This window comes from Trichechus manatus, unplaced genomic scaffold (assembly GCF_000243295.1).
Source record: "Trichechus manatus latirostris isolate Lorelei unplaced genomic scaffold, TriManLat1.0 scaffold00067, whole genome shotgun sequence".
Classification (NCBI taxonomy): Eukaryota; Metazoa; Chordata; class Mammalia; order Sirenia; family Trichechidae; genus Trichechus; species Trichechus manatus.
This window is the reverse complement of record NW_004444003.1, coordinates 5,208,698-5,223,991: the sequence shown is the minus strand read 5'-3', so window position 1 is coordinate 5,223,991 and position 15,294 is coordinate 5,208,698. Positions and strand designations below refer to the sequence as shown.

At 39.9% G+C, this 15,294-nt stretch overlaps 1 protein-coding gene across 1 annotated transcript in view; it reads left to right on the top strand.

Annotated features, from left to right (window-relative positions):
• DHTKD1 (dehydrogenase E1 and transketolase domain containing 1) overlaps positions 1-15,294 on the top strand; it is a 75,036-nt gene that overhangs the window by 33,265 nt on the left and 26,477 nt on the right. Inside the window, exons 5-10 of the mRNA XM_004379687.1 lie at positions 794-1,063; positions 5,552-5,723; positions 7,483-7,681; positions 9,205-9,517; positions 10,551-10,635; positions 11,283-11,422. Coding sequence (XP_004379744.1) covers positions 794-1,063; positions 5,552-5,723; positions 7,483-7,681; positions 9,205-9,517; positions 10,551-10,635; positions 11,283-11,422 — 1,179 coding nt within the window. The remainder of the gene's footprint in view (positions 1-793; positions 1,064-5,551; positions 5,724-7,482; positions 7,682-9,204; positions 9,518-10,550; positions 10,636-11,282; positions 11,423-15,294) is intronic.

The following is a 15,294-nucleotide window of genomic DNA, read 5'->3' as shown; positions in this document are numbered from 1 at the left end:
TGCTTGTAAAATGAGGTAAAACACCTACCTCATAGAAGATTGTGAAAATAAAGTGAGAGAATGAATATAGAGAAGTCTTTTGAGAATCGGACAGTATAGTTATATCTGACTTGAGCTAAGCAGTATACTTCACCACCTGTCCAAATGGGATTAAATATTAAGTTCTGTTCCACTATTTTCCTCTCTGACTTTAAAGAGATTAATACAAAGTTCTTATTTTGCTTATTGCAAGTCAGAAGTAACTTAATATTTGTACCATGTTACATCTCTCTTAATATATTGGTACTTCATTTCATTCTGAAGATCTCCAAATATTCTATGCAATTGATTAGTGAGAAGTTTGTGCTTATCTTTAAATAACACATGCTTGTAACATGCAGTATGCTTATCTTTAAATAAGCACCACCAGGGCTCCTTTTTTTTTTTTTTTTTTAACACCATATAACATGCATTATTTAAAGATAAGCACAGTTATAAGGAGTTTCTGAGTGGTGCAAATGGTTAACACATTTGGCTGTTAACTGATAGGTTGGAGGTTCACGTCCACCCAGAGGCACCTCGGAAGAAAAGCCTGATGATCTACTTCCAAAAAATCAGCCTTCAAAAACCCTATAGAGCAGTTCTACTTACACACACATGGGGTTACCTTGAGTTCAAATAGATTTGACAGCAACTGGTAATAATAGTTGTAAAAGCGTTTGTGTGATTTTTATTGTACGATTTAAACTAACCACCTCTTCCCAAGTCTTTAGTGTAATAAAATATTCCTTTCTTTTATATCTATTCATAATAGCTGATGTTCCGTAAAATGCGAGGCTTAAGTGAATTTCCAGAAAATTTCTCAGCTGTTGGAGATGTCCTGTCTCACCTGACCTCCTCTGTTGACCTGGACTTTGGTGCATACCGTCCGCTCCATGTGATAATGCTACCTAACCCCTCACACCTCGAAGCTGTTAACCCTGTGGCTGTCGGGAAAACTCGCGGAAGGCAGCAGTCTCGACAGGATGGGGACTACTCTCCAGACAGTTCAGCTCAGCCTGGGGACAAAGTCATTTGTTTACAGGTACTTGTAGCTGCAGAGAGTGAGGCCAGAGGTTGGGAAAACCAGGAAGAAAGAATGTCAAGGTTAGTAGGTCTGAAAAGAGATTGCAGATATTCAAGATGAAACGAAGATGAACATTTGGAAAAGGAGATTCTGGGGTTGTCTTAAAAATCAATGGATATGAGGAGCTCTGGTGGCACAGGGGTTAAGAGCTACGGCTGCTAACCAAAAGGTCGGCAGTTCAGTCCATCAGCTGCTCCTTGGAAACACTATGGGGCAGTTCTACTCTGTCCTATGGGGTTATGAGGTCTAGTTTCAAGACAGCTGATTTCAGACTGGGGTTTTCACTGTCTTTTTCCTTTCTAGAGTTATGAATTAATTATGGGGGTATTGAAGGACAGATGTCATTGTAGATATGATTTACAACACATATGCCCCACTAGAAAACTGCATGGTATCCATATATTTAACAAGGCCACCAACTGTAGATTGTCTGTTTGTTTGTTTTAAAAGGTATCCATATATTTAACAAGGCCACCAACTGTAGATTTAGTTCGTTAGTTAGTTTTAAAATGAAGGTTTTTGACATTAAGGCAAGCAATAAAAATAATTATGTGGCTCCTGCCCTCAACCTTCAATTTCTGGTAACTCAACAAACATCTTTCAGAGGTTTGGCTTGTGGGTCACGTTCTCTTCTTTGAGTATTCAGTTAAGTATAAACCTTTCACAACTGGGGAATAATTCATTGTCTTAGTCATTGAGTGCTGCTATGACAGAAGTACCACAAGTGGATGGCTTTAACAAACGATATTTGTTCTCTTACAGTCTAGGAGGCTAGAAGTCCAAATTCGGGGTACCAGTTCCAGGGGGAGGCTTTCTCTCTTTTGGCTCTGGGGGAAGATCCTTGTCATCAATCTTCCCTGGTCAAGGAGCTTCTCAGCACAGGGACCCTGGGTCCAAAGGATTCGCTCTGCTCCTAGCTCTTGTTTCTTGGTGGTATGAAGTCCCCTTGTCTCTCTGCTCGCTTCTCTCATTTATATCTCAAAAGAGGTTGGCTTAAGACACAACCTAATCTTTTAGATTGAGTCCTGCCTCATTGACCATAATTGCCGCTAATCCCATCTCATTAACATCATAGAGATAGGATTTACAACACATAGGAAAATCACATCAGATGACAAAATGGTGGACAATCACACAATACTGGGAATCATGGCCTAGCCAAGTTGACAGATATTTTGGGGGGACACAATTCAGTCCTTAACATTCATCCTGAATATTAGTGACTGGGTCTTCACACCCAATAGAAACAGATAAATCTTTAAGGCAATAGAATATTCTGCTAAGTATATAGATAATCACATTATCCTATTCATGTTAATTATTCATGGGCCAGAAACTTGTAGTGAATAAATTGGGCATAGGCATTATCGGATTTGATTGTGATATAGTATTTCAAAACAGAAATCTTCAAATCATTAACCAGACATTCTCTTTACCTCTCACTTGACTTACTTCATGATAATCTGAAATTTTTTAGTCATTTTGTATTTACCCAATACGTGAAGCAGGTCTCAATATCGACTTCTGAAGTCAGAGATAAAAATGGCATTTTCTTTTAAAGCAATGAAAACTGATTGCCGTCCTTTGTCTACTTTGTGTTCTAAGTATATTTCGCCCTACTATAGGGTTACTATGAGTTGGAATTGACTCAACAGCAATGGCAGTGGGTATGTCTGTACATGTCTTCCTTTTTGTTCCCAAACACAGTTCTGCTTTCTTGTGGGAACTCTAAATGCGGAACCTATAAAATCATGGTTGGTGAAATTTCTGATATTACTTTTTCTGCCTGTCATCTACTTATCTTGGTCCTGGACCTGGTAAAAGTGAATTCTCAATTGTGATCTTCTGTGTGTGTCACAGTCCCCCACCTGTGTTTGGCTGACTCAGTACGTGTTTGTGTGTATGGCCCCTTACTCCCACAAAGCTTTATAGGGCATAGTGTAGTGGTTTCTCTTTTGATCTAAGAAGGAAAATAAAATGAGCAGATGACAAACACATGCATGTTTTAATGCCAAGAATCTTAAGACCATGAAAATATGAGGCAAGTTGTGAACAGATGTCATGTCCTTATCAGATAAAACAAGCAATGCCTCTACTATAACATTTTTTAAAAGGAACAGAAGAGGCAAATGTTCTCTTCGTTGCTTTACTGATCTCCTTTTACATCATTTTTATTTTTGTTGTTGCGTGCCATCAAGTTGATTCCAACTCATAGTGACCCTATAGGACAGAGTAGAAATGCCCCATTGGGTTTTTTAGGCTGTAATCTTTACAGGAGCAGATGGCCAGGTCTTTTCTCCTGCAGAGCTGCTGGTGCGTTCGAATCACAGACCTTTCAGTTAGCAGCCAAGTGCTTAACCATTGCACCACCAGGACTCCTTTTTTTTTTTAACACCATTCCCCAAAAGAAATCTCATAGCAAGAAAACCAAAGGGTTCAGCTGTCAGGAACCCCTTGGCCCTGTGAGATCTGAGTGTTGAACTTTTCAGTGTAGCATAGTATAGAAAGAACGTAGATTCTGGAGGCAAGCAGACCTGCCTCTGCTGCTTTCTACGTCAGTGAGGTTGGCTCTGTTACTTAGGTTCTCTGAGCCTCATAGGTAAAATGGCGATAAAGTCCATTCCTCAGTGTCTGAGGATTAAATGAGAACATGTATACAAGGTGCTTGACCCAGAAGAAGGGCATCAAATGCTTGAAAGAGTTGGGAAATATGGTAGTTAAGTAGAAAAAGCAGTTAACTGAGGCATCAAAATATCCGGCATCTAGTCCAAGCCATGCAAAATATATAATCTTTCTGAACCTTTGTTTCCTTATCTGTAAAAGGGACAGTAGTGACTTATCTGGCTACCTTACCAGGTTGTTGAGTGGCTTAATGGAGATAATGTATAGTGCTGTGTAAACAACAGAGCACCATATATATGTAAGTGTATGTTATTATGAGGTGTAGATACTCCAAAATGTCAGTCATACCTATAAAACCAGTTGTCATCAAGTTGATTCTGACTCATGGTGACCCCATGTGTGTCAGAGTAGAACTATTTTCCATAGGATTTTTAATGGCTGATTTTTTTGGAAATAGATCACCAGGACTTTCTTCTGAGACACCTCTGGATGTACTTGATCTTCTAGCCTGTCAGTTAGCAGTCAAGTGTGTTAACCGTTTGCACCACCCAGGGTCTTCTGTCGTATCTTTTCCCTTTGCCGTAGAGTTGATTCTGACTCATAGTGATCCTATAGGACAGAACTGCCTCATCGGGTTTCCAAGGCTATAAATCTTTACAGAAGCAGACTGCCACATCTTTCTCCTGCTGAGCAGCTGGTGGGTTTGAACTATCGGCCTTTCAGTTAGCAGTTGAGCACTTTAACCACTACATCACCAGACCCTAGCAATAGGGAAAGGTGTGGGCTAGAAATTTTTCTTAGTGAAAGGAGTGCTTTCTTTTATTAGCCAAAATATTCTACTTTTTAAAAATGACGTTAACTTCTTTTAAGGACATATTCAATGGCATTTTAACAATCTGCTTCCAAGTATTCATTCTTCATTCATATTTCAGTCTTTTGCTTCTTTATTACAGTCACAATGGTTGCCTTTTTTAAGTTAGGGTACGTCACATCTTTCTATTCTTTAGTTCAGCATTTTGGCGGTTTATGATAATAACCTTTTGGCATGAAATCAGTATAGCTCATATTTTCTTCTACAATCTACAGTTCTCTCATTATTTGCTTTCTTTCTTCTTCTTCTTCTTCCTTCCGTCCTCTAACACCTTCTGCCTACCAGGTTTTGTAATGATATTATGATCTAGCCGACTTCGAATGTCCTGGACACATTATAAACATTCTGTCATGATCATTAATTCTTTATTTTTCCTCAAGCCCGCCTTTACTTACATGTGATATATTTATCTCCCACACCACCGTGTCTTTGCTGTCATATCACTCTCCTTGGTGTTCACCTAACAGAGTGAGGATTAGATGATGTGAGCCACATGCGGTCTCTTTTCAGGAAGGGCAAGATGATTGGGGCAGAAGATAGAGTTTCAAGGTTTGTGCACTGCACTATTTCTTTGTGTCTTGCAGGCTGTTTTCATGAAGACGTTACCAGAGCTGATTTTTTTCTCTGTACCTACCACAGCCCCTCCTTCTATGGTGCTGCTATATATACTAGAATGTTTGCTTAAGTGATAAGGACAGGTGATGATAGAGGGTAGAAGAAATGGATCAACCGATGGTACCTGTAAGAGCAAAAGGACTGATTTAGCATCTTTGAAAGATGCTTTTGAGATCAGCCTAAGTATTCTAGAAGATCCCATAACTAGCAAAATTTAGACAGGGGAGTAGTAAGAGGGTGGTTGTTTTTATTCCTTTTAGTATTTTAAAACAATTTATTCCAGTCAGAAAACCTAAATTTTTTAATCCTTTTGTTCCTTCTTTTTTCCCATAATTTAGGTTCATGGTGATGCTTCCTTCTGTGGTCAAGGGATTGTTCCGGAAACTTTTACACTCTCCAACCTTCCACATTTCAGAATTGGTGGGAGTGTCCATTTGATTGTCAATAACCAGCTGGGTTACACCACTCCAGCAGAGAGAGGAAGGTCATCCCTATACTGTAGTGATATCGGTATGTAACACAAGGAGCAGTTGATGTTGTGGAATCAGACAAGGAATTCCTAGAGAAACTTCTAATTCACTCAGAGCAGTGTGCCTCATTGGCCATCTCAGTGTGGCCAAGTTAATATTCCTTTTAAAGTCTGATTGTGATCTTTAAATCCAAGGAAATAAGAAAAGAATGGAATTTAGAGGGTGCAATCTCAATTTGACTAAGCAACCAGTTGAATAATCTGGTAGGAACCGGAGATCAACACAATTAGTTCAACAGTAGATCGTCTTTATAATATTTAAACTTGAAGTACCCAGGATCTTAGTCAAAAAGTATATGTTCAGCTGCTAAATTTGAGTAAGTAGTTTGGTTGGAAAGTGTGAAGAATCAAAGTCAACTTGTTTTAACTTGTGCAAAGGTAGGGCTTTTATTATCCAGGTGCCTTTTGGGAATGTCTATATGAAGTCTTTGTGATCAGTCTGGTAGAGATACTCAAGATCCGTTCTAGACCTTCTCTTTGGAGAAAACCCATCTATTTCTAGGATGCATCTTTCATAACTCTTTTATTTTAGGAGGTAAAATAATAGTAATCTGTACTATATTGGAGCCCTGGTGGTGTAGTGGTTAAGAGCTCGGCAGCTAACCAAAAGGTCGGCAGTTCGAATCCACCAGCCACTCTTTGGAAACCCTACGGGGCAGTTCTACTCTGTCTTATACGGTCGCTATGAGTCAGAACCAACTCGACGGCACCTGAAAACAACAACAACATACTATATTGCGTATATACATATGTATGTATACATATATAAAACCAAAAAACCAAACCAAACCAGCTGCCATCGAATCAGTAACCTGCCATTCCACCATATAGCTGACAGAGTTGAAGTTAGGCTTCAGGTATATAACCTGTTGTATTGTGCTAATGAGGGCCTATGCTGTTGAAATGGGCCCACACAGGTCTACGCAGGGGTGAAAGGCATTCCAAGTCCATGGACCCCTTATGCCTGTGCCTAGGGAAAGGAGCTGTGCCTGCCCTGAGTTCCTGGCTTAGGGGAGCGGGCAGATTATTTTTTCCGTTTGTTAATTTATTCCCTCTCCAAGGCTGGGAGAATGGCTCAGTGCGCGTAACGGGTCCTACTTCCGGCCCATGGGGTGCATCAATTGCTGAAGCTGGCCCAGGAACCAGTGCAGAGTGAGGAGGAGACTGGTAGATAGGAGGGAGGTTCTTCCCAAACGGCATATTTTTTGATCTGCCCAGTGGGTTAGACACATGTACTTATCTTTTGCCGACTGAGTGCCGCTTTTCACTGGTTCTGGAGGCTTGAGTAGACTCTCCGCTGCTTGGTCTCTCCTGATGTGGAAAACGTGTCCCGAGTACCACTGCTTGCCTCACCCATTCACCAGCCGATCCAGCCTACAAAGTGCCAGTTCCCGCTGGCTTACGTCTGGCAACTCCTTGCTGCTTCCGAAGCATGTCTCCCACCCCCTGTACTCAGTGCTATTCCTTAACTTTGCCTTTAATGTTCAGGGCCCCTAGATTGTCATATATGATCGGTTTACTTGTTTTTTTTTTGGGTCTTTGTTGTAAGAGGGACCACAGGAAGTGTCTGACTACTCCACCATCTTGGCCCTACCTCCCAAATTTCAGGTTCTTAACAACCAAGCCAAACTACCTCCAAGGATGTGGGCTGTCCTTCCCATGCAGGCAACAGGACTTGGAGGTGGACTAATGTTGTTCCTAGTTACCTGGCCTTCTTCATCTTGGTCTTCTCTACCTCAGGGAAGCTTGTAGGCTGTGCCATCATCCATGTCAATGGAGACAGCCCAGAGGAAGTGGTCCGTGCCACACGACTAGCTTTTGAATACCAGCGCCAGTTCCGCAAGGATGTGATTATTGATTTGTTATGCTACAGGCAGTGGGGCCACAATGAGCTCGATGAACCTTTTTTTACCAACCCAGTCATGTACAAAATCATCAGGTACAATTATAAATCTTCCTTTCATGTTCCCTACCCACCCACTCGTAGTGCTTGCTATTTTTATTTTCATTAGATGGTCTCCAGTAGAGTGAGCAGCTGTTTGCCTGGGACTGAAGGGTTTATTGGGACATGAAACATTCAGTGCTAAAACTAAGACAGTCTGGGCAAAGTGGGATGGTTGATCACCATATGGGTATCAGGAGAGTTCTCCATATTCTTTAAACTCTACATGCTTCTTCATTAAATAGAGAAAGGGTAACTTAATAGCTTCACTTAGCAGACCCAGGGAAGATTAAAGTACAAGGACTTAGCAGAGCCTTGCCAAAGCTACTTAGTGTGCAGTTGATAGGATTGGAAATAGAGCCTCCATGGTTCATGTCTCCAAACCTTCCATGTGGAACTACTTTGTGCCTTGGAGAGAGGTAACATGAGGATTTTTAATGAATGTTAATACTGCACTGTCCAGTACAGTAGCCATGAACCAGATGTGACTTTTGAGCACGGAACTGTATCTAGTCCTAATTGAGATGTGGTATAAGATATACACCAGATTTCAGATACAGTCTGAAAAAATGAATGTAAAATACTTCATAAATGATTTTTATATTGATTAGATATTAAAACGACAATATTTGGTTAAAATTTTAAAATAACAATATTCAAAAATATACTACTAAATTAATTTCACCTGTTTCTTTTTACCTTTTCTAAGGTGACTACCAGAAAATTTAAAATTACATAAGTGATTTGCATTACACTTCTATCAGACAGTGCTGATTCAGAAGGTTAACCTGACAGAGAGGGAATGTGCTATTTTTGGAAATTTCTTCTTAAGATACTAGAAAGTAAAATAGGTCTCCCTCCCCACTTTATTTCTTCATAGATATAAAGTAAAGCAGAGGAATAAACTTGACATTTTACGAGCCTCTCTGATCATGAGTAGCAGAAAGAGCACTGCTCCAAGAAGAACAAATCTGTTTAGCTCTGAACTTACCAGCTGAATGACTTGATGAGCCTCACTGCCCCGTTTTTGAAAATCTATCCTGCCTACCTCTCACTTTTGTGAGGATTAAATAGAATAATATATGTGAACAGACTTTATAGTTTAAAGTATTATACAAATGTAGAGTGACATTATTATTGTTGCTGTTGCAAAATCCAGGTGATGATTATTATAGCTACAGGATTCTTAACGCAACTAGAAACAGATGTCAGTAACTTTGGGTTCAATGCTTTTTTAAATGAAGGGGTGCTGAGTAGGTAGACAGTGTTGCTCAGTCTTGTAAATAATGTTCCCAATCCACAGAAAAATTCTCCTCCTAATTATTTCTACCTGAATGTGTGCGAAAGCTTATAAAGACAATTTTGCTTTCTCTGTTGCTTGCCTGGAAGAAGTTATTTCCTACCCTGGTGAGTGCCTTTTTGTAGCAATGATGCTCTGCAACAGCTTTAACAATGACTATATCTTTCTCTCCTAGGTTTGTACAGGTAAGATTGATTTTTTTTTCCTCTTTCTTGGACAGAGCCCGAAAAACCATCCCAGACACATATGCAGAACATCTTATTGCCACTGGCCTCATGACCCAGGAAGAGGTGTCTGAAATAAAAGCTTCCTACTATGCAAAGTTAAATGACCATTTAACTAACACGGCCCACTATAGCCCTCCTGCCACTAACCTGCAGGCCCACTGGCAGGGCCTGGTCCAGCCGGAAGCTTGCATTACTACCTGGAGCACAGGTGTGCCCATAGACCTCCTGCGGTTTATTGGTGCAAAGTCTGTGGAGGTACCAGAGGAACTCCAGATGCATAGTCACCTTCTAAAGATGTATGCTCAGGTAGGTACTTTCCAGGGAGCATTGAAATCTCTGGCTGTTGTTTTGTCTTCTTGCTCAGCAGAGGGCTTGATGCTGGTCTGGTCGTTTTGGTTGGCTAATTCATTTGACAGATACTTATTGTGTGTCACTAGGTTCTACAAACTGATCCTAGTGTTTTTGGTATTGACAGTCAATTAGATCAGATTTTGTCCTCTTTCTTCTCTCCTTCCTCTTTCCTTCCTTCCTTCCCTCTTTGCTTCCTTCCTTCCTTTCTTTCTTTTTCCTTCCCTTCCTTCCACTCTCTGTCTTTCTTAAATGATACACATTTAATATATGTACATTGTAAAAAATGCAGTAGTACAGAAATGTCTGTTTTGATTTTTCTGAGCAGCGAGTAGAATATAATTCTTCTGGGTGACTTAAATAAAAATCCACACACATACCCTAATGGCAACCATTTGGACTCTTAAATATATTAAGGTTACATGTATTGTCTCATGTTAAATATAGGGTGACCAAACATCTTGGTTTGTCTGGAACTTAGAGGTTTCTCTGAATGGATGACTTTCAGTGCTGAAACCAGGAGAGTCCTGAGCAAACTGGGACAATTGGTCACCCCAAATTAAATGCCTTCATTTTTCTTGAACTTGAATAAAGAAACTTTGTCCTCTGACTTATTTTAAGGCACTAACTTCATTTTTAAGTTTTTATTATAGGTAGAGACTATTACAACAAACTCTTTATTATACTTGCCATCCAACTTAAGAAATAGAATATTACAAATACAGTTCCCCATGTTTCCCTCCCTGATTACATCTCCTCTCATACATCTGCAGAGGTAACCGACCAATAACCTGAAGTTCATGTTTGTTTTGCCTGCTTTTAAAGTTTATATAATTGTTATCATACCCTAATGTATCTTTCTGCACTTGCTTTTTTAATTCAACATTATGTTTTTGATACTTACCTTTGTCGTATTAAATTTTTTGAACTCAGTATGAAAAAGGATGTGGGCTCTTAAAAGTTTCTTTTTCCCTTGGCCACAATTTTATAGTCCAGAATGGAGAAAGTGATGGATGGAACAAAGTTAGACTGGGCCACAGCGGAAGCTCTTTCCTTGGGCTCATTACTTGCTCAAGGTAAGAAGTTTCTGTTTAGCTGCTTAACTGGTAGGGAATGCTTCATATCACATCTGTTGTATGTGACCTCTGTGGTTTTTTGAGTTGTAACTACCTTTATTGCTTTCATTGACTAGACAGGTTCTAAAATGTGTTAACTTTTCTTTCCTGACAATTTTACCTAGTCATAGTATAAGTCATGTTGACAACCTTTATCAGAGAATATAGATCAGTTATACCTGAAAAACAAAGGGCTCGTGTTGGTCATATTGGAAAGATAATTTTCTCTGAAAATTATAGGGCAAGTGATAACTCTCCATCCTTATATAACCTCACTTTTACTACAGGCTTCTGAATATAGGACAGGTATATCTTAATAGGGATAATCTATTATCCTAAGGAAAGTCCTCAGGATGAACTAACGTATAAGAATTCAGGGTCACTATGCCTTATTTTAAGAGCTCGGCTGCTGACCAAAAGGTTGGCAGTTCGAATCCACCAGCTACTCCTTGGAAACCCCATGGGGCAGTTCTACTCTCTCCTGTAGGGTTTGCTATGAGTCAGGATCGACTCGATGGCAACAGGTTTGGTTTTCTGGTTTGTATATCTTGTTATTACTTAGATTATTCATGGCAATCTGGATTTTTTCCCCCACTTCCTTCCATAAGGTTTTAATGTCCGCCTGAGTGGCCAAGATGTTGGCCGTGGAACTTTTAGTCAAAGGCATGCAATGATTGTTTGCCAGAAGACTGATGACACCTATATCCCTCTGAACCATATGGATCCTAATCAGAAGGGGTTTCTAGAGGTAGGATGTTTCAATATCTATTATAAAATTTAGGCTATAAATTTGGAATGGAAGTAACATACTAGAGAATAGGCTAGAGCTGTTTTATTCTGGCTGCTTATCTGTAATCATACAAATTTCAAAGGGATGTGTATTTTGTCGATCCAAAATTGACATTATAATCTGCATATTGCCGTAGTTCATTAAAGCAAGTGAAAGATGTGGGCAATAAACCAACATTTCTTTCTTTTTGTGTGTGTGTGTGCTTTAGATGAAGGTTTACAGAGCAAATTAGTTTCTCATTAAACAATTAATAAACACATATTGTTTTGTGACATTGGTTGCCTACCCTGCAATGTGTCAACACTCTCCCCTTCTCGACCTTGGGTTCCCCATTACCAGCTTTCCTGTCACCTTCTGCCTTCTCATCATTGCCCCGAGGCTGGTGTTCTCATTTAGTCTCATATACATGGTTGAGCTACCTGTATTATTATTTGTTTTATGGGCCTGACTAATCTTTGGCTGAAGGGTGAATCTCCGGAGTGACTTCAGTACTGAGTTAAAAGGGTATCTGGGGGCCATAGTCTCAGAGTTTCTCCAATCTCTGTCAGACCAAGTAAGTCTGGTCTTTTTTTTTTTTTTTGGTGAGTTTGAATTTTGTTCTACATTTTTCTCCAGCTCTGTCTGGGGCCCTCTATTGTGGTGCTTGTTAGAGCAGTCGGTGTTGTTAGCTGGGCACCATCTAGTTGTGCTGGACTCAGTCTGGTAGAGGCTCCGTTAGTTGTGGTCCATTAGTCTTTTGGATTAATCTTTCCCTTCTGTCTTTGGTCTTCTTTATTCTCCCTTGTTCCAGATGGGGTGGGACCAATGGAATAGCTTTGATGGCCACTCACAAACATTTAAGACCCCAGACACTACTCACCAAAGTAAGATATAGAGCATTTTCTTTATAAACTATGTTATGCCAATTGAGCTAGATGTCCCCCAAGACCGTGGTCCAGCCGTCAGCCCAGTAATTTGGTCCCTCAGGGAGTCTGGATGTATCTATGAAGCTTCTGTGACTTTGTCTTGGTCAACTTGTGCTGACTTCCCCAGAATTGTGTACTGTTTTACCCTTCACCAAAGCTACCACTTATTTATTGTCTAGTTAGTGTTTTCCCCTCCCCGCTCCTCCTCTCCGTCGTAACATCAAAGACTGCTTCTTTCTGTATGTAAAACTTTTCATGAGTTTTTGTAATAGTGTCTCATACAATATTTGTCCTTTTGTGATTGACTTATTTCACTCAGCATAATGCCCTCCAGATTCATCCATGTTGTGAGATGTTTCAGAGATTCATCATTGTCCTTTATCGTTGTGAAATATTCCATTGTGTATATGTACCATGGTTTGTTTATCCATTTATCTGTTGATGGACACTTAGGTTGTTTCCATCTTTGTGCTGTTGTGAATAATGCTGCAGTGAACATTGGTGTGCATACGTCTATTCATGTGACAGCTCTTATTTCTCTAAGATATATTCCTAGGACTGGGATTGCTGGATCATATGGTGTTTATATTTCTAGCTTTTTTGTTTGTTTTTATTTTTTTATTGTCGTAGTTTAAATGAAGTTTACATTTCAAATTAGTTTCCCATACAAAATTTATACATACATTGTTATGTGACCCTAATTGCTCTCCCTATACCGTGACAGTACATTCCTCCTTTCCACTCCTGATTTGCCATGTCCATTCAACCAGCTCCTAACCCTCTCTGCCTTCCCATCTCACTTCCGGACAGAAGCTGCCCGTTTATTCTCTTGTATCTACTTGAGCTAAAAGGCACATTCCTCACGAGTATCACTTTATGTCCCACAGTCCAGTCCAATCCCTGTCTGAAGAGTTGGCCTCAGAAATTGTTTTAGTTCTGGGATGATAGAGAATCCAGGGGCCGTGCATTCTGGGGTTCCTCCAGTCTCAGTCAGACCATTGAGTCTGGTCTTCTTATTAGAATTTGAGTTCTGCACCCTACCTTTCTCCTGTTCCATCTGGGATTCTCTGTTGTGTTCCCTGTCAGGGTGGTCATTGTTGGTAGCTGGGCAGCATCTAGTTCTTCTGGTCTCAGGCTGATGGGTCTCTGGTTTATGTGGCCCTTTCTGTCTCTTGTGCTACTACTTTCATTGTGTCTTTGGTGTTCTTCATTCTCCTTTACTCCAGGTGGTTGGGACCAATTGATGCATCTTAGATGGCCACTTGGAAGCTTTTAAGACCCCAGGCGCCATTCACCAAAATAGGATGCAGAACATTTTCTTAATAAGCTTTGTTATTCCAGTTGACCTAGATGTCCCCTGAAAGCATGGTCCCCAGACCCCTACCCCTGCTACTCTGTCCCTCAAAGTGTTTGATTGTATTCAGGAAACTTCTTAGCTTTGGCATAGTCCTGTTGTGCTGACTTCCCCTAAGATGTTTCACGGCTTCATCGTTGTTCTTTATTGTTGCATAGTATTCCATTATGTGGATATACCATAATTTGTTTATCCATTTGTCTGTTGATAGGCACCTAGGTTGTTTCCCTCTTTTTGCTATTGTGAACAGTGCTGCAGTGAACATGGGTGTGCACATATCTATTCATGTGACGGCTCTTATTTCTCTAGGATATATTCCAAGGAGCGGGATAGCTGGATCATATGGTACTTCAATTTCTAGCTTTTTAAGGAAGTGCCAAATCAATTTCCAAAGTTGTTGTATCATTTTACATTCCCCCAACAGTGTATAAGTGTTCCAGTCTCTCCACAACCTCTCCAGCATTTATTATTTTGTGGTTTTTGGATTAATGCTAGCCTTGTTGGGGTGAGATGATATCTCATTGTAGTTTAGATCTGCATTTCTCTAATGGCTAATGATCGTGTTTCTAACTTTTTAAGAAAGTGACATACCGTTTTCCAAAATGGTTGTACCATCTTACATTCCCACCAACAGTGCATAAGAGTTCCGACCTCCCCACAGCGTCTCCAACGTTTGTTATTTTCTGTTTTTTTTTTATTCATGCCAGTAATGTCGGGGTGAGATGGTAGCTCATTGTAGTTTCGATTTGCATTTCTCTAATGGCTAGTGATAGTGAGCATTTTCCTCATGTGTCTGTTAGCCACCTGAATGTCTTTTTTGGTAAAGTGTCTGTTCATGTCCTTTGCCCATTTTTTAATTGGATTGTCTTTTTGTAAACCAGCATTTCTTGCCTACTAAAAAAAAAACCAAAACAAAACACTTCTTCAAGGCTACCTTGTTTCCTAAGGTTTAGTGGGCTTGGTGACTATGTATTAGCATATATTACTGTGTGCCAGTTGCTATTCTATACCCTTTACAGTCTTAAGGGCAGCGACTGAGTCTTTTCATTTTTGTTCCTCCAGTAGCTAGCATAGCACCTAGCACATGATGTCTATTAAGATAAATTATTCTTTAAGATTAATGACATGTATCTTATTTCCTTCTCTAGCTGTTGGCTTGAGAGTACAATCTTGAGTTAACTGATTCTCATTACTTATAAAAAATTCACTTGGCAAAAACACTATTTTAGGGAGATTACATAAAGGACATGAAGTTCATCTTTTCTTTAACAGTCTTTAACCCTGACATACACCTTTCCTGACTTTAAACCGTACAGTATCCCCTTGTTCTGTTTGAACAGCTGCCCCTTGATCTATGTACAGGATTTCTCATGAGCACAATGAAGTGTTCTGGAATTCCCATTCTTCGCAATGTTATCCATAATTTATTATGATCCACACAGTCAAATGCCTTTGCATAGTCAATAAAACACACGTAAACATCTTTCTAGTATTCTAGAATCTTTTAGATCTAGAATCTTGCTTTTAGCCAAGATCCATCAGGCATCAGCAATGATATCCCTCGTTGATAC